Source organism: Apiospora kogelbergensis, assembly GCF_038363985.1.
Source record: "Apiospora kogelbergensis strain CBS 113332 chromosome Unknown utg000007l_segment0_segment0, whole genome shotgun sequence".
In the NCBI taxonomy this organism is placed as follows: Eukaryota; Fungi; Ascomycota; class Sordariomycetes; order Amphisphaeriales; family Apiosporaceae; genus Apiospora; species Apiospora kogelbergensis.
The window spans coordinates 770,645-788,871 of record NW_027117424.1 but is presented as its reverse complement, the minus strand read 5'-3'; the positions used below and the strand labels follow the sequence as shown (position 1 = coordinate 788,871).

At 53.5% G+C, this 18,227-nt stretch overlaps 5 protein-coding genes across 5 annotated transcripts; 1 reads left to right on the top strand and 4 right to left on the bottom strand.

Annotated features, from left to right (window-relative positions):
* Positions 1-596: 596 nt before the first annotated feature.
* PG998_010594 (uncharacterized protein) lies at positions 597-1,446 on the bottom strand (the record flags this gene model as incomplete). The annotated part of the gene is made up of 2 exons (XM_066877410.1): positions 597-1,217; positions 1,393-1,446. 2 exons carry the CDS (start codon positions 1,444-1,446, stop codon positions 597-599), a joined length of 675 nt encoding a protein of 224 aa, XP_066726464.1.
* A 971-nt stretch (positions 1,447-2,417) lies between these two features.
* PG998_010593 (uncharacterized protein) lies at positions 2,418-7,366 on the bottom strand (the record flags this gene model as incomplete). The annotated part of the gene is made up of 5 exons (XM_066877409.1): positions 2,418-2,499; positions 2,551-2,575; positions 2,640-2,801; positions 2,870-4,243; positions 4,324-7,366. 5 exons carry the CDS (start codon positions 7,364-7,366, stop codon positions 2,418-2,420), a joined length of 4,686 nt encoding a protein of 1,561 aa, XP_066726463.1.
* Positions 7,367-9,144: 1,778 nt separating this feature from the next.
* On the bottom strand, positions 9,145-10,219 carry PG998_010592 (myb family transcription factor; the record flags this gene model as incomplete). The annotated part of the gene is made up of 2 exons (XM_066877408.1): positions 9,145-9,615; positions 9,692-10,219. The coding sequence occupies 2 exons, from the start codon at positions 10,217-10,219 to the stop codon at positions 9,145-9,147; spliced, it is 999 nt and encodes a 332-aa protein (XP_066726462.1).
* A 2,910-nt stretch (positions 10,220-13,129) lies between these two features.
* PG998_010591 (uncharacterized protein) lies at positions 13,130-13,705 on the bottom strand (the record flags this gene model as incomplete). The annotated part of the gene is made up of 1 exon (XM_066877407.1): positions 13,130-13,705. One exon carries the CDS (start codon positions 13,703-13,705, stop codon positions 13,130-13,132), a length of 576 nt encoding a protein of 191 aa, XP_066726461.1.
* A 2,158-nt stretch (positions 13,706-15,863) lies between these two features.
* On the top strand, positions 15,864-17,796 carry PG998_010590 (hexose transport-related protein; the record flags this gene model as incomplete). The annotated part of the gene is made up of 4 exons (XM_066877406.1): positions 15,864-16,068; positions 16,152-17,350; positions 17,421-17,573; positions 17,629-17,796. The coding sequence occupies 4 exons, from the start codon at positions 15,864-15,866 to the stop codon at positions 17,794-17,796; spliced, it is 1,725 nt and encodes a 574-aa protein (XP_066726460.1).
* Between the last annotated feature and the right edge of the window lie 431 nt (positions 17,797-18,227).

Genomic DNA, 18,227 nt, shown 5'->3' with positions numbered 1-18,227 from the left:
TTGACGTATTAAAAAAGGCGCCAGCCGGGCAGACGGGGACATGCCGAGCCGTGGCACGTGGCACAGTAATTATGATCGAGCATTGAGGATTAAGGTAGCGTCCCAACTGATCGGTATTCCTCCGAAAAACGCCTCATCCCCTTGGCGGGATCGAAACGGAAGTTGCATGCCGTTACACAAGACGGCAGATTCCTAGCTTGAACGATGGCGGCACGTTACTGGACAGAAGAGCCCAACTTGCTTTTACTAAATTCTTACCTATTTCACGAAGCTGACATTAGATTGTAGTCATTGGGGAACTTGACGACCACCTAGTTGTTTAAACATGGAATTGATAGGTTCATCGGGGAATAAGGCATCATCATATCATATGAACCGAATGCACGATGTGCTGGCATGTATGCATTTTACTTCTTTGGGATTTCCAACTATGTCGCGGCTAGAACTAGGCTGTCCTTCTCTATCACTATTTGACTCGCAAGTCACCATGCATTCGTCGCCTGAGTACATGAGCATGTAGTAACAGCGTCCGTCAGCTGTTTGAACCCCTCCCGCTTCGGCCTCCTTTTGTTTTTGGATTTGGATCAACAACCTTCTCAAGGGGCAGCGACGCGAGTCTCGCACTTCTTGATCTCGCCGAAGACGCTCTGGAACTCGGGCATGGCGGCAAGGCCGTCGAGGTACTTGATGGCGCCGGGGGCGGCGGCGCGCATCTTCTCGTCGATGAGGAAGCCCTGGCCGAAGAAGAGGGGGCCGGCGACCATGATGTCGGCCATGGTCAGCTCGTCGCCGACGAGGAACGTCTTGGCGCCGGCGTCGACGGCCTGGTCGATGCGCTTGAGGGCGCGCTCGAGGTTGTTGGCGGCGTTGTTGTACGCGGCCTCGCTGTAGGGCATGTACTTGAGCACGCACATGACGAAGGCGGGCAGCACCTGCGGGTTGAGCTCCGTCTCGGCGAAGCAGATCCACTCGGTGATGCGGGCGCGCTTCTGCAGCTCGCCCGGCCCGCCCAGCAGCTGCGCCGCCTTCGGCCCGCTGCCCGCCAGGTACATGGCGATGGCCGCGCCCTCGGCGATGCAGAAGCCGTCGGCGCCCTCGAACGCCGGGATCTTGCCCATCGGGAACTTGGCCAGGAAGTCCGGCTTCTTGGTCGCCTCCATCTGGAAGTCGGCGGGGACCTCGACCTCGAGGCCGTTCATCGCGGCAACCACCTGCGCCTGTATGTTCGCAAAAGAAACCGGTTAGCTCGGAACATTGCAAGTTTCACGGGACATGTTCATTTATTGCTTCGTGTCGTCGATGATGGCGCCCAGATCACGTGGTGCCAAACAAAAGGAAGCGACGACAAGCGGGAGTGGGAAGGGAGGGAGACAGAAAGGAAACATTACGTACGCGCTGCACGCGGAAGTTGCCCGGGTAGGAGTAAATCTTGCCAAAGGGAGCCATTTTGGGTGTGTGTGTGGTGGTGTTCTAGACGCTGAGGAATCGAAGAAAGGATGATAGGATGTGAGGGGTCAATTGGCAGAACGAACTATTGGAGAGGGGAGGGAAGGGAACGGGCGCTATATACACGAACTACTCTGTCTCTGACTCTCTCTCCACATTAGTCGCGGCTGGACCCTTCGTATTATCTCAAGACGGGATAGGAGGATCGTGTCCATGTTCCCCCTGGGCCCTGTCGATTCGTGGACGTTGGTTTAGTCAGCATCCCATCTTCTGTCGACTGTTGCTGGCCAGCGAACGTTATAGAAACGCATAATCCACGAGGAGGGGGCATCCCGGTGGATCCGGATCCTCCCAGATTCGAGACGGTCTGGCTGCTAGCTGCTCTAGCGCTGCGCCCTCGAGGTTGGAACGATTCGAGACGTTTCCTCGGCTTGCGTGGCGTTGCTTAATCATGATGCCACTTATGCGACAATCTGGCTGCCATCGAGTCGGCTTCCATCACTGGCCAGCTCGGAGCCCGTGAAACCTCGTCCGCCTGCCGCCGCCGCTTGGCATTATGCGGCGTGTTGCCATAGCTATGCCCTATCTTGCCATCACTATAAGCTAGGCACTGCCCGCCACGCATAAGTCCTGCACGTCTTCACCGCCTATCCACGAAACGTGGCAAGCCCCAACTTAGAACACGACACCCTAACGGGATTATGCAGGAAGCTTATTCTGGTCGTTGGTCATCAAGCTAGCTCTCTATTCGGTCTCCGGTCTCAATTAACATACAAGTTGTACTTCATCTGTAATGCCCTCCGTGCGTCTCTCTCAAACGCCTTCATCACAAAATATCATCAGTAGTAGCTCAACTCTGTTGTACACTAATCGTACAATCTGTCCTCAAATCTCCACCCAAGTCGACAGGCATCAAATCGACCTCAAAACGCATCTCTTCATGCATCCTTCACTCCAAACATTGTCAACCTCTAAACCGCCATGTCAATCAGGTCGTGCATTTCCATCGCTTCAATTAGCTTTTCCGTCTCCACATCTTCAGCCTCTCCGTGTCTGCAATAATGGTCAATGAGAGTATGTCCCTACAGGAGAGGTGATACTTACGGCGATGCACGCTCTTGGTGAAAATCTGCCGATGCACAAGTGGGCTCGGCACAGGGTGCACATGGCTCGTGGCATTTCTTGCTGCATACCGAGTGGATGCACCGCGCTGAGCATGGAGCAGAGCATGGAGGGCAGCTTGCCTCCCTGTGGCACTTCTCCTGGCAAGCATGGCCGCACGTTGAGTACGGGCGGTTGCACGGCTGTGTACAAAAGCCATGCCGTTCCATCGCTACAAGCCCCGCGATCCTGGTCTTGCATCTGTAGCATGGACTCATGCAGGGGTGGCCACAAGGCTGTGGCGTGCCGCACGTGGTCTCACATTTATATGCCTTGCTATCCACGTCGACACAACATGGCACAGTAACTGTATGTTCACAACCAGGAATGGTTTTCTGAACTGGAGTCTGACAATCGATGGTCTCGGGTCGCTGAACCTGCCAGCACCATGCCGAGGTGATAACATGGCCGCAGCTGAGCTTGAGCTCGATGTCTCTTACTCTCACTGAGCATTTTGATGAGCACGTGTCGCCGCAGGCCTTAAGACAAGCATGGCCACAGCCCTTCAGAGGTCGACGGCAGGGCTCCAAACATTTGGCGACATTGTGAAGCATGTCCGAGTGACAGAGATACATGCAAGCATGACCGCAGGCCAGGCGCCATTCGCATGTCTTGTTGCAGCCACCTTCAGGAGAATGTTGTAGGAAATGGTCCGCCTGCGAGACCATCAGTGATGAGTCGGGATGACGGGGGCACTCCAGTTCCAGCTTGTTCCCTATGTTGCCCTCGGTGCGCAGAATATCGATGACCTGGGCCCACATGCTAACATTGCCGTACGTCTCCGAGTTGCCTATGATGTACATGCCGTGCTTGGCTCTCGAAAGCAGTACGTTGATTCTGTTTGATGTGCTCAAAAAGCCACATCTCTGATCATCGTTGCTCCTGACCAAGGATATAATAACCACCTTGGCCTCCTCGCCCTGAAAGTTGTCAACCGTTGCGAGGCGCACACGTTTGAGTAAAGATGTCTTGCTAGCCGTGGGAGGTTGACTGTCTACACCGGTTTGCTGTTTACCGTCGTCGGCTTCGAGAGATATGAGCTCTTCCTCATCTTCATCACCTAGGGATATCTCAACAAGATGCTTCATTCTGTGGCGGAGACAACGTAGCTGACCAAGATAGGGTGTTAGTACAGCGATATCATCTGCTCCGTAGACGCCCTGCCGAACAAGATGTTGGACGATGGCAACCGTCATCTCAACCTCAAACGAGTTGATATGGGACGTCGAGTTGGGATCAGATGGGAGACGTGGATCCTCAGGTGACGTGTGGTTGAACCAGAACAACCGCTTCTTCATCCCACAAACCTCCGGATAGTCGGCGACTGGGCCACCATCATCCAAGTTCGGGTAAAGTGTACTCTGTACTAGCTTCGAAATAGCAGGGTGCATTCGCCTTTGGGTTTGGAGGGTATTGTACGGCAAGATCTGTTCGTCATCATGTGCCGGGGATACGAGGCGTTCAAACATGGACATATCGAGCGAATACTGAGCCCCTCGACTGCTTGTGCTGTGCAACTCGAAGTTCTGAATCTGTGGCCTAAGTTGCAAGTTGTCCCCGATGAAAATAGCATGTTGAATGCAAGGGAGGAGCGCGGTAAGGGAATGAGCCTCGAGTACTTCGCCAGCTTCTTCGCCTAGAGAGTGGGTTAGCAATTTACAATTGGCTAAAAAAAAAACCGCTGTTCGCAGACATTGGGTCTAAATATCAACTTACAAAGCAGCACCTTGCACGGTAATCGTCGCAATAAGTCAAGGTTCTTGGCTAGACCAGTCGTCGTGACGCCCACAATGTCCGCCTCTGAGAGGCATCGTAGGTCGACTTCACGTGCAACCCTGTTACGGTCGTCCTTGACGGACTCCCACAGTTGGTGTTCCCGCTGAAACTCGTCGATGATAGGATCACGTATCTCGTGTGCCCAGTAGCAGTTAAGGTTTTGGCGTTCCTCATGTGTCATGGTCCAGAGGTCGGTATCCAGCAACTGAGATGGATCGCGTGAAGGAGTATTGCTAATGGCGCCACCATATAGCCACTGCTCCGCTCGTGGCCTCTGGTGATGTTGAACAGTTTGGAAACCTTGCTCATCCAGGGAAACATCGGATAGCTCGGCGTGGTATCGAGGATACTTCTCGGCCAAATGAGACATGATAGACTCTTTGGAGAAACAGGCTTCGAGTTGAGTGATGCACTCTTCAAGAACGCCTATGTGAGCATCTAGATCATTTCTATGAGTGAATAATGAGTGATTCTCTGATCTTGTACGTTCAGCGTTGTTGGAAATGTATCGAAGATTCAAGTTCTCGAGGCGCGAGGACTTGGACCTTGAACCGATGCGAATGACTTGCTGGACATCAGCATCGAGTAGATGCTCTAATAGCTGATCTAGAGCGTGGTTCGTGTAACAAACGCACAATATGGGGCCCAACTTGGCGCGTTTCTTGTTGTGAAGCAACACTTGGATTAGCTTTTCTCCAGTATAACTCTTGCCGGTACCCGGAGGCCCCTGGATCAGAGCCAAGCCTCTTGACAAGCTGGCCAGAAGGGCTGCAGATTGAGTAGCATCAAGTGTCGAGTGCTGGCTCAGCAATGCAGGGTCAAGAGGTTGGTCAGGCCCGCATTGCAAGGGAGTGCCGTCAGTCAGGCTGCTGAGATCAAAAAGGAAGCCAGGCTTGGTAGCGTATTGCGGAGGGGGTATATCCACCAAGCCAGGGCGTTGATGGTCTGGCGCGATTAAATCGATGAATGGCATCCTTGGAGATTTGGTGATTTGCTGCAAAGCCTCGAGTGTATGCTGGAATGAAGGAAGCAGCACACCCGGAAACTCCACAAGACATCTTTCCTGCGGCGGCCCAATGGTCTGGAACCACGCCAATAACTCGAGCGTATTGCTCTGTTTGGCCTCTGCCACACGAAGATGCACATATGCGTAGTCGGATCTGTCAGCAAGGGATGCCTTCTTGGGCGAGAAAAGAGCCGCATCAGTGGGTGCCGATGCTTTGCCTGAACGATACCGAGTCCTGTCGCTCACCACACAGAAAAGGGTAGAACCATCGCCGGAGACCAGACAAACCAGCCCGCCAGGTTGCAAACGTTTCGAGTGCATCCACCATTCTTCCCTGCTGATACTGTCCCGACCGATCGCGGCCTGATTGAATTTGACCAGCAGATCAAGGCCTTTGAGTCGATCAAATCCAATGTGCATGGGCTCCGCTCCAAGATAAGTGAATATTCTCATGTTCTTGTGTCTGGGTTGAATGATCTGGGGGTTTTGCATCTTCTCCAATTGTGTCCGTACAACATCTCGTAGTTGCCCTACCGTGTCTTCACGCAGAAGACGAAACTCACGATCGAGACGTCCAATGATGCCAGGGATATGAAAAGATGAAGGCTGGTTGGTTGGCAGGTATTCGTCCCTCACGGACATGATCTCCTCAGGAGTGGGTAAGATGCTGATTTTCTGGATGTCTGAGTGGTCATTATCATGCCGAGGTCCGTTAGAAGAAAGGTGACCCGGAAGGTTCTTTGGGAGGACAAATCCGGCAAGTGGTCCAGTCACATTAGTCTGTTGAACAGAGAGTGGCAACGAGTTACCGACGCCAAGACGGCGTTTGATGTAAGTCAACCATTGCCGTGCTTGAAGTTCCGCATAATGGCTGTGACCTTCAGCTTCAGCTGCATCATTCAACATCGGTTCCAAAATGCTGACGATAGTAGAGAAGTTTTCGTTGATAATGTTGTTCGAATTGGAGTCAATCATCTTAGACAGAACGGCCAGGCTCAGCTCGATAATGGAGAGGGGGTCAAGAGTGCTCTTCGAGACAGGTGGATTCTCTGCCTGGGAAGAGGTTATGAGCTCTATGATGAAATCATAGAGTGCCTTCATCCTTTGGCAACCGATCCCAGCGAGGAAATTGTAGATGGAGAAAACCTCTTGCTCGAGAACGGCCGAGTCCATCAATCGTTGGTGACTGATGACACGCATCAGCGGCTCAAGTTCGGTGACCCATATCGTCGCTTTGTGTTGAGTGGAAGATGCCTGAGGCAGGTGGTCATGGATCAAAGTGCGGATGATGTGTAGGGCCGCATCCTGTGCCAAAGTCTTGACCATGTCTTGGGACATACCAACTTCGCCCTCAACAAGCTTCTGGGCCAGCTCGAAGAATCGGACACGCGCTGTGCGATTCGTAGGGGCTTGTCGGAGAAGTCGCTTCCATTCCCGCAGATCGTCCTCGTTTCGGACTACACGGGGCTTGGGCGGGTTGACAATGCCCGGGGATGAGGGGTGCTGCTGGGCTTGGAAGCCGGCGTTATCTGGTGCTGATGGGCGCCATGAGCTCTGGGAGCCATGGCCGCCTTGTGATGATGGGTTTCTGAGACCGAAGGTACCTCGTGTCGACGCGTTCTTGGGGCCCTGGAAATCGGGGCTGTGTTGTGTTGATGGGTGATGATAATTCTGAAAGCCATTGTTGCTATGTCCTGATGGCTTCGGGTCGAACATGAAGGTAGGACCATCAAGATGACTTTTGTCAACATTGTGATGGTTCACCAAGCTTTGGGAGGTGAGTGTAGAGGTTTGATCGACGGTCTTTGCTGTCGGTGGACGATTCTCACGGCCACCTGGGCCAACGTGTGCGAGTGCGAACTTGCAAACGTCCCCAAAGACACACTCTCCTGTGCTTTCCCACCTGGGGCAAGGCTCTTTGGATCGACCTGGGTGATCGACAACAGGCCCGCGCCTACTCGGCCTTCCATTAACCATGGTGAAGGTGAAGTTGCTGATCTCGAATGGGTGACATCAAGTAAGGAAAATGATAAATGGAAACAGAACTTGAAACGAAGGTGTTGATGCGGTTTGGAATTTGGAAGTGATGAGAAAGTTGCACTGCTGCCTACCTCAGATGGGAAGAACAGCTTTGAAATAAACGAAGGGTGAGTGGAAGGTAGACGGAACAGATTTGGCAAGATCGGGGTGGTGGTGGGGTGCTTGCAAAAAAACTCATTGAGTACGAGTACAACAGGTTGACTCTACAGTCACTTGAGTGTAAAATAGGTATTAATGCCTTTGAGGCATTCAGTTGGCACTGTAAAAACCAGCATGGGAGATATTACGGCGGTCAATGGTAGATGCTGTCTTGCAATTTCACGAAAACATAGTGGTGACACCGTGGTGATGGGAAAGGAGCCACCAGGAAACGGCAGGCCAAGAACACAGGCAGGAACCCACAAAGCAGATACAATGCATCTATTGCACCAACAAGCTGTATGCTGCTGCCTACTACGGAAAGCACAAGGCAATTGCCTGGAGCACATTAGTTCCATGATCGCCAGAGATGTGGATAGCATTAGTATTAATATCCTACGTCGAACTTGAGATGCGTAATACGGGCTACCTAACAGGGCCAATGCATCACAACCAGAGGCGGCGCGAATGGTTTGGTAGATATAATTACGGGTGTTCCATTGACAAGGTCCGAAGAAAGGTGGCAGGCCAAGTCGAACAGTGTTTAATATATGTGAGTTTTGATATGAAGATTCGCATTTGCCGCACCCAAAAGACCATTGTTCTTGATGGGGAGTTCAAGTTGTCGTGGGATCAATGTCGGGCCAGCGTTGCGTTGTAGGCCAATCCCCGCTGTAAGAAGGCTGGTGTTAGCGTTGGCGTGGGGGTGGCGGTGCCCCCCCAGAAGTTGTAGTTGGAGAGTGAACCAACCCTTTAGTGGCATTTTCTGGACAGCTTCCTTCCACCTTCGAGAACCCATTCCCTCAATCAATCGCTGCAGTCAGCGCGATGAGGCTGTATTTTGATGCGCTCCCTTTGCCGGAAAGAAGACCAGTGCGATTAAGTAAAGAAAACGAAGCATTGATGATCAGATTCGAGTTGACAACTTTTTCCATTGTTACTAATGAGTGTTGTCTTCACCTAAACGTCCATCGCAAGGCGCTTGGAACTTCTTTCCACCTTCTTCTCCGTCTTTTTGCTTATGCGCCTATCTTCGCATCCTCCCAAAACATCCAAGGTATCTTTCTATATAGGCCAAATACACCAAAGTATATCCCTCGTCATCAGGCAGAAACAAAAAAACAGCAGGCCAACTCGATTGCAGAAGTGCAAGTCATTAGGTTTGTAGCGGCATCGCTATGCCGAATAGTGTGTCGGGACTCTTCCGAATGTAGTCCAGGTAAACAGAAATGAGAGTATCCCCCATTTGCTTTCTTCCTCCAATTTCTTCTTCTTTTCCGACAAAAAAAAAGTTCGACAGCCCAAACCCACGATGGAAGAAAATGAAAACACCGTTTTATGAAACGCCCAGAACGCCTGTGCTCACTCAGACCTCAAAGAAAGAAGTGATGCAATGCTGTGTCGTGAGAGAGATGAGGAGATAGAGAGAAAAAAATCGTCGTCAAGCTCTGCGGCGCACCGAAAGAGCACGTGTCGAGTCACAAAAGCCTTGTACGCCAACAACCAACGGAAAGCGAAATGAAAACAAGAGAAAATGCAAGCGAAATGAAAATGACAAAACGCCGAATGAAACATCATTATATGCTGGAAGGCGCACCCCCGTGACCGCCTGGCCGGTTGATGATGGCGTCGATTCCCATGTCGACGCTGGGGAGTCGTTGGCCGTGGCCGAGGTACGGTGACCCTCCCGAGGAGTGATGTGATTGCCCGGGCATGTGGCCGTAGGCCTGGGCCGTGGTGGAGGAGACGGAGGAGCTGTAGCCCGACGAGAGGCCGCCCGCGTTGGTGGTGTAGTGCTGGTTGTAGGCCTGGTGGCCGAGTTGCATGGGCATGCCGCCGTGGTAGGAACCGCCTGAGAGCGAGCTCGAGCTGGTGGTCTCGGGGCTGCTGTACGAGGCGTCGAGGTCATCTACTGGCGTTAATCCAATGCCCGAGATGCCGCTGTCGTCGTCATACCCGTGCGTGAAAACTTGGCCGACCTCGGCGCGCTCCCGACGACCCGCGGCCCGTGACGCGTTCTGAATGTTCTTCAAGCCGTTGTTCATGCACTGGATGGGGGCAGTCAGTATGAAGAGTCGCTTGCTTCCCTCAACGGAGAGACGGGGAGGGGGGGTGGACACTAACCCTGGCTTCAACCACTTGCCATTTCTCGCCGACTCGCTGTGCTAATGGCTGCCAGATCTCTTTGCGCATGGTCATGTACTCTTTGGCGATCTTCTCCAGCCTGCGTGCGTCCCAGTCGTCGGCTCCCTTGCGCTCCATCAGCCGCTCGTGACGTTTCCGGCAAGCATTCGACGTCTTGTTGGGGAAGTAGTTGGTCTGGATCTGGTTCCAGTTGAGACCCTGCTGCCGGGCGGCGATGAGGTTCTTGTCGTCTTGGGGCGACCAAGCTCCCGACGATGCTCGGTGCGGTATCGACTGGGGCATGGCTGCTGCTGGTGCTGTTGGGTATGGGTCGTAAGCCTGAGAAGCCATGGCAGCCTGGGCCGTCATGTTATTGGGGATTGTCTGGTAGAAGGCGGTGTTGAGCGACATATGCTGCTGGCGGCCATTATATCCAATATCCAGGGGTTGGGAGGGAGCAAGCGACACGGGCATGGCATGCGCATAGGGATTATGGGCCGCACTGGAGGAGCGAGTGTGTTTCGGCATGGTGAAGAAGGTATGATGGAGATAAAGGAGGAGTGGAATGGTATGTTTCAGCACCAGCAAGTGTATTACAATTAGCGAAAGCTGGGCAAGGAAGAGTAATCGCTGCGTGTATGGTTGTGAGTGTCCGGTCAGGTCGCCGCCAAGGTTGGAGGTTGCCACACGTGGGAAAGGAGACAGGATCACCGAGGACAAATCGTATCAAACGAATGAAGCCAGGAGATGAAACGAACGGGGCTAGGAAATGGCAAGGAAGTATAAGATGAGACAGAGAGAAACGATACGAAGGAAACGGGTCGTTGTTGCTGTAGCGAAAGAGGTCCAGGGGATGAAAGCGACCAAGCGGGACGGGTCACAAAGTGGACGCGACTCTTTATAAGTGAAGCTTTTCGCGCGATGTCAGTCGAGAGCGGAGTCGAACTGGTTGGTTTGGACGTTGCAGAGAGATCCCGGGGCGATGGAGCTGAAACGGAGCTACCAGGCTCGATGAAGGCAATACTCTTGTCATGAACTGCAGGAAAGATGCTGAAACGGAGAGACTGTGTCTGAATGAGCGGATAGACAGCTCAGTGAGGGTTGATATTGGTTGAGCGCGTCGCTGGGGTAGCGGCTGTCTGGGAGTTGGGCGGTTAAGAAAAGATGGTCCCGGCATGGCATCGAGGGCGGCTACAGAATCAGAACCCTAAAAAGACCGGGGGGTAGAGGGAGAGAAACCTGAGCGAGCATGTATGTACCGAGCGATGTTGAGTACAGCATAATGCTGATCAAAAATAGGACCAGACTGCAGTTGGTATCAGTAGCCGCCAGCCTTGATGGGCATGGCAGAGTGGGACGAAGGTGGGTGTAGAGAGAAAAGAAGCGTAGTGTATGCACTGCGGGAGGATGGCACAGGAGAACGCTAATCTCCTTTGGGGCGCCGATGGAGAGCGACGCGCTTGGGATTGATGAAGCAAAAGCCCCAACGGTAAACCACATCATTCTGAAGAATGACATACATTACCTGCATGGCTGGGGCAGGCAGTTCGCTGCCTTGTAGCAAAGCTTCCACCCTGTGTTTGTGTGTGTGTGTGTGTGTGTGCGCGTGATTGGACGCATTGCTTTTCGCCCGCTCAGCTTGGGGACGTAGAAGACTTGTGCTGTACGTTGGAAGCCTGCAAAAAGGCGGCGCAGATGTCACGACGGCAACCAATGTGCCAACAAGATCATATCATATCAATAGAGCGCAACAAACACGCCGAGGGCCATGAGGTGGGCGAAGCTCACACTCGGTTTGGAATGTCTCGCTCTCAATTGGGGTGGTGGCCCCCAGAAGCTTGAGTCGAGATCCCCAGCGAAGGATTCCTCCATGACGGGGGGTCTCGGGTAACAGCAGAAAAAAAAGCATGGAGGGGCTTCTGGCCCCAGAAGCCCCCATCTCTGCCAGTCTGCTCTACTCTGATCTGAGCTTGTTCCTTACTTCGTTCCGGTCAGCGGCATGGGCAGGGACACGTCGACTTTCTTTGGCGTCAGGCGTGTTAACGATCGGGGTGCAAGGGGAAGAAAACAATTGAAGACCCTCCTGCGGGAGAGCCGAGACGGGATTGGCTGGGGCAAGGCTCGAGTCCAAATTAAGAAGTGGCTCTGTTTGGAGGCGCGCGTCTAAATCGGAAAAAAACACCAACACCGGGCTGTTCCCTCATTGAGGCAACCACGAGTCAGGACCATGCCACTTACGGTTAGTACTGTCGTTGGTCTGGGGATATTTTTGGACGAAAGGACCTCATGTTGGCACTGTCACGATTGAATAAACCACATCACGGGCAATCTGTGTTACAAAGAAAGGGAGCGAGACGAATCATCCCCTCACGTGAGCACCAAAAAGTCTCCGTTAGAGACAATTGTCGGTGTTGTTGGAGCATGGGATTTGGCGATCGGTAACTAAAGCACGGTGTGTTGGTTGGCAAAGCCATAATCCGAATATGCTGGAAATAGACATGTTTGTAAGGATGTATTTTACCAACTTCATCCTCACTCGAATGGGGTAAATGTGACAAAATGAAGAAGAAGAAGAGGCGATACGCGCCTTACATCTTGGAGCGACAAACAGACAAGAAAGGCAGCCGAATATGCCGAACATGCGTGTAGACCGCGGGCGCTTGAGCGACAGCCGTTGCGCTTTCCGAGGGATCACACGAACTCCTCCTCTTTGCTGCCCCCCCAACGCGATTAATTGCGGGTAAGATCCACCTCTTGAAGCCGAACAGTTCATCGCCAGTTCATCTGCCATCTGGCCGTCTTCCCATCCATCTCGCCATCACCAGCATAGCGGCACCGAACCTTATTTGACATGCATGCACTACGCTACCCGGTCACTTAAACTAGATGTTTCTTGTTTCACCATGCGCGCCTCGAATTACTATATTTGAACCCGGCTCCCCGTCCGTGCCTGCTGCAACCGCCCGCTGGGAAATCGATAGGCCTGCATCGCTCAATTGACATGTCTCTCTCTGCACGGATGCTTTTACTCCCCTCTCCCAAAGAGCTAGATCAACAGCACAATGACTGAGTGAGCTGTTCGTTCCGTTTCATCAACCGCGCACGAAACAGCCCATCCTTGAAAAGTGACGGGCTAAACAAGCTACGGGACGGGAACCCACAGACTGAGGGGCATACTGACATCCGATCCATCGGCCTGTGCCGTCGCTGCCTGTCTGCCTTTGACCTAGGTGTATTTCCTGAAGACACCGAGGCTCCTTTGCCAAAGGAATCCGAAGCGCCCTGGCAATGCACCACCATGAATGGATCCCACATTCCTTGAAACCCCATCGTTATTCAGATACTCTGCTATGGACCTGCGGACCTGGTGTAAGATCAGCGGAATTGAGCTGTCATCCATGAAGGACAATACCCACCCAGCATTTCCGTGCAGGGGCCTCAGAGGCCTTGCATCTGCTTGAGGACCTCATCTAGGCTCTCGTCCGAAATGCCAATTGTGGTGTCTACGATAATAGCATTCTTTTCCGGCCGGCACGGGTTTGCCATCCTCATCCTCAACAGGTCCTCGCCCCGGCCAGAGAGACTAGCGCCTGCAGGCGGGCAATTGACACCGGTTCTCTGACTTCTCATGGGGTTTCTAGTACGCAGTCTTTCTTCAAGCAGCGCAATATCCCCGACCCTGCACTCGACGTACCAGTAGATGTAGCCATGGCGCTCAGCGAGTGCGGAGCCCTGGTCGAGCGCCTGTTGGTAGTTGCAGACGCTGTCGATGATGACATTCAGCCTTTGCTTGACCGCCTGCTCGGCCAAAGCCCATTGGAGCCGATAGGCGCTTCTGGCAACCTGGTCAAAAGGGACATTGCCGTAGTCTTCGAGGAGCGACGATCTTATGATGTCGTGGTCGATGACTAGGCCGCCAATTGAACGTTGAAGCTGCATCGCCATGGTGCTTTTGCCGGCGCCCGGCGCACCCGACATCTGGATTAGCAGCTTCCGTGCTTCTGAATTGCCCATCCTGACTGTCCTATTTTACGGGTTGCGACTGGAGATGAGGACCGTTGCAACTTCTTTACCGAGTGTGGGATTTATCAGAGTTGCTGATCCTGGCACATAAGCAAATAACGTTGTGTTTTAAATCAATCAATCTCCAAGGTACTCGGGTGTCTGCCTGCCTCTGCCTGGTGGCCCGGTCCACCATTCTGTCAAGCCTCATGCGTGCTTCGTATTGACTGCTGATGTGCAAGTCAACCACTGATAAATCCTCAATCGCTGCCTACGCTTTGAAAGATGACCGGCAAACAACATTACGCAAAGCCGATGCACCAATTTCGCAACGACAGACAATTCTGCGCATCGCCATTATTATCAGTGTCGCATTGCCAAGAGCGCCTGTACAGAGGCAGAGACATACACACACCATCGGTCCCGTCTGCCGATGCGGGTCACACGGGTAGCTCATTCTTTGAGATGCTCAATTTTATCGCCGATACAAACCATCGCGTCAACGCTTACACTAGTCGACTTAACTGAACAGGCAGAACGGCTGTTCTCGTTGGAAGCTGGCATCCATTCGCCACAGACACGCATTTACCCGAATAGTCAAGTGAACAACGGGCGGTAGCTCATCATGAACGGCTCAGATGTCGGTATTGGGTGAAACGATTCTAAGCCACACCCACCACCGGGACCGAATTTCTAGTAGCTGAAGCTAGCTAAAGCTCACCCATGTCACCCATTACCCTCCAACCGGGTCGGCGATCTGAGGGACTCGCGGGGTATCTCATCTCAATGTTGTCGGATCTCTAATGCGTTCAAGGGTGCGGTAAATGCTTACTTCATGATGATGATCTTGGCAAAAGGCCCGAATTCCTGCAGCTGGGACATCGGTGAGGGCCTACCACGGATGGCCAAAGGCGTCCCATCGTCGGCAACGGTTGAACGCCGTCCAATGGCCCGATACCTTCATTGCGACCCTACCGCATTTTACTTAGCCCGGGCATGAAGAAGGCCCGATCTATGAGCAATTCGCTTCCATAGTCGGTCCTCACAAGACGACAACCCCTGCTTTTTTGGTCTTGATTCCCTTTCGTCTTCAGCGAAACCCAAGCAAGGGCTAGTTGTGGTTATTTGCATTCAGGCTAAATGGGATCATTAGGGGAAAGTGCAGATCCACCAATGTACCCCAAACCCCATGGCAACATGGACTGATAGTGGGCTCAGTGAGCGCTGGACCAGTCCTGGGCAGGCTTTAAGCTGGGGTTCAGTGGGCTTTCCTCCGCAATCGCCTCCATATTTTCTCCAAATCATCCCCGCATGGAGCCCTGGGGATTTCGGGGCTATTACCGGTAGCGATTAACGCTACCGGGAAAGTCCTCGACAAGCTTTTTGGCTCCCTTTTCCTTATTCGACTTGAGAGGCAGAAGGATGCAGTCATTGGCAGCGAGTCCTGACAAGGCCATCGTGGCATGACACGAGCATGCCATCATCATCAATCCATCACACAGCGATACATTCTCGGCGTCAGACGGCGGTGAAGAGAACCCTGGTAACCAGCCAGAGCCGTTGAATGCCCATTCATCTCACGATAATGAAGCGGTGATGCGGGAAGAAGAGAGAGACCATGTGGCTTCAGACTCCCAGAGTTCCGGGTTGCCATTTATCCATTACCCCGGCCCCCGGCCGTATACACGTATGCACGAGGAGCTTCTGGACCCATATGGCTACATGGGTCTTGGTTTCATGGGGTGTCTGGCCGGCCAATGTGATTTGCGCGGAACGTCGCTTCGGCTTCGAGTGCCCTGCATCCCAGGCCATTCAAGGTCAGACTTCTCCGCACCAGGCTAGCTAGCCTACCCCAGGGGACAAATGGGTGTGTTGCTTTCTGGGCCTGCATCGCGAATCCTACCTATTAGACCAGAACCGCAGAATGACCGAGAGGGTTATATAGTACGGGACATCCCTCGTGTAATTGCTCGATTGAGCTTACCCGTTCTTCGAGCTAATCTCCAGGCACCCTTTCTTCATATCTCGCCTGCTCGCCCACCCTGCCGGGTCAGATCGTTGCCGACTTCTGTCCGTACAGTCACCCAAGAAACATATCTTGGGTCAACAAGATCTCCACCTACGGGTGCGCTACGAATAAAGGGAAGAAAACAAAACCAGTTTGCCCATCATGGTCGCAGCAGATACCGGCGCGGCGCTCTACGATGCCGCCCTGAAGCGTCGCCAGAACCTCATGGGGAAGAGTGGCCCGATGGCCCTGGTGAAGAACTTCAAGGTGTTCCGCATCGCTGCCTTCGCTTGCATTGGCGGTATCCTCTACGGCTACAACCAGGGAATGTTCTCAGGTCTCCTGACAATGCCTGCGTTTGAACAGCGTGAGTTTTTCTCTTCTTATTGGTTGGCTTGTGGCTATTGAAGGATACACGCACGCGGTGGGCCTAAACTAACGGTATGAAAGATATGGGAGAATACGCCCCTCTCGACCCCAACGCAGACCAGACCAAGAAGGGGTGGCTCACTGCCATTCTCGAGTTGGGTGCTTGGATTGGCACCTTGTTGTCTGGTTTCCTCGCCGAGTCCATTTCCCGAAAGTACGGCATCCTGGTCGCCACCACCGTCTTCGTTATCGGCGTCATCATCCAAGCCACAGCGCAGAGCAGCACCTACCACGGCATCCTCGGCGGTCGCTTCATCACCGGTATGGGCGTCGGTAGTCTGGCCATGATCGTCCCCATCTACAACAGCGAGGTCGCCCCGCCCGAAGTCCGCGGCGCCCTCGTCGCGTTGCAACAATTGGCCATCACGTTCGGCATCATGATCTCCTTCTGGATCGATTTCGGCACCAACTACATCGGCGGCACCGACGCCGAAACCCAGAAGGACGCCGCCTGGCTCGTGCCCATCTGTCTCCAGCTCGCACCGGCGTTGATCCTCTTCGTCGGTATGATCTTCATGCCCTTCTCGCCCCGCTGGCTCATCCACCACGGCCGCGAAGGCGAAGCACGCAAGAACTTGGCCGATCTCCGCGGCCTCCCCGAGGACCACGAGCTCGTCGAGCTCGAGTTTCTGGAGATCAAGGCGCAGTCCCTGTTCGAGAAGCGCACCGTAGCCGAGCTCTTCCCCCACTTGCGCGAGCCGACCAACTGGAACGTCTTCAAGCTGCAGTTCGTCGCCATCGGCGCCCTCTTCAAGACCAAACCCATGTTCCGCCGCGTCATCGTCGCCTCCGTTACCATGTTCTTCCAGCAGTGGACCGGTATCAACGCCATCCTGTACTACGCGCCGCAGATCTTCAAGGGCCTCGGGCTCGGCGGCACCGAGATCAGTCTGCTGGCGACGGGAGTCGTGGGCATCGTCATGTTCATCGCCACCATCCCCGCCGTGCTCTACGTCGACCGTCTCGGCCGCAAGCCCGTCTTGACTGTCGGCGCCCTCGGCATGGCGTCCTGTCACTACATCATCGCCATTCTGGTGGCCAAGAACTCGACCCGCTGGCCCGAGCAGCCGGCCGCGGGCTGGGCGGCTTGCGCCATGGTCTGGCTGTTCGTCATCCACTTCGGGTACTCTTGGGGACCCTGCGCTTGGATCTTGGTGGCCGAGGTGTGGCCGTTGAGCACCCGCCCCTATGGTGTTTCGCTGGGTGCCTCGAGTAACTGGGTATGTCAACCAACCCTTACCTTCTTCACTTCTTGATCTGCTGGGACATGTGCTAACACTGATCTACTAGATGAACAACTTCATCGTCGGACAAGTCACTCCTGACTTACTCCAGCGGATTGGCTACGGAACCTATTTGCTTTTCGGTATTCTGACTACTATCGGTGCCGCTTTCATCTGGTTCTACGTCCCCGAGACCAAGCGATTGACTCTCGAGGAAATGGTACGTGTGACCCCTGAATGGATTACCACTGAGCCTAAACTAATTTATCGCACAGGACGTCGTCTTTGGCTCTGTCGGTACCGCCCAAGCGGATTACGAGCGCATGGAGGAGATTAACCACGAAATTGGATTAACGGCCATGATCACCGGTATGGGCAGCCATGGCAGCGACGAGAAGCATGCCATGGAGACCGAGAAGGTGGCCGTCGAGCAGAAGGCCTAAGCATTCCTGACGTCTAGATACTCGGAGAGCCCCGAACAGTCAACAGCCCCAGGGTCAGTGTGACCACGAGGACATCAGCTGGACTTGTTTGCTAGACTACATTGCGCCACATACTACCATTTAATGATTATCCAGATGTACATCCACGAGAAGATACAATTGGATATATTTATACACATTCTATTGCACGCCTGTTCCCAGATGACATGTCTTGGGCCTAATTAGCCCACTTCGCAAAGTAGGACCGATATCAGTCAGTCGGGGTACTTGGCCCCCACGTGACGGTCGGTGTGCAGAAACTCGGTAGTCGGATTGGCGGTTCGTCAAGCAAACACTTCTCTTTGCTAATGCACGTAAGGTCCTTTCAGCACCTACTACTACCGTAGCACTGCGCCACCGCTGCCGCATAATAATAGATCGACCCGGCTCTC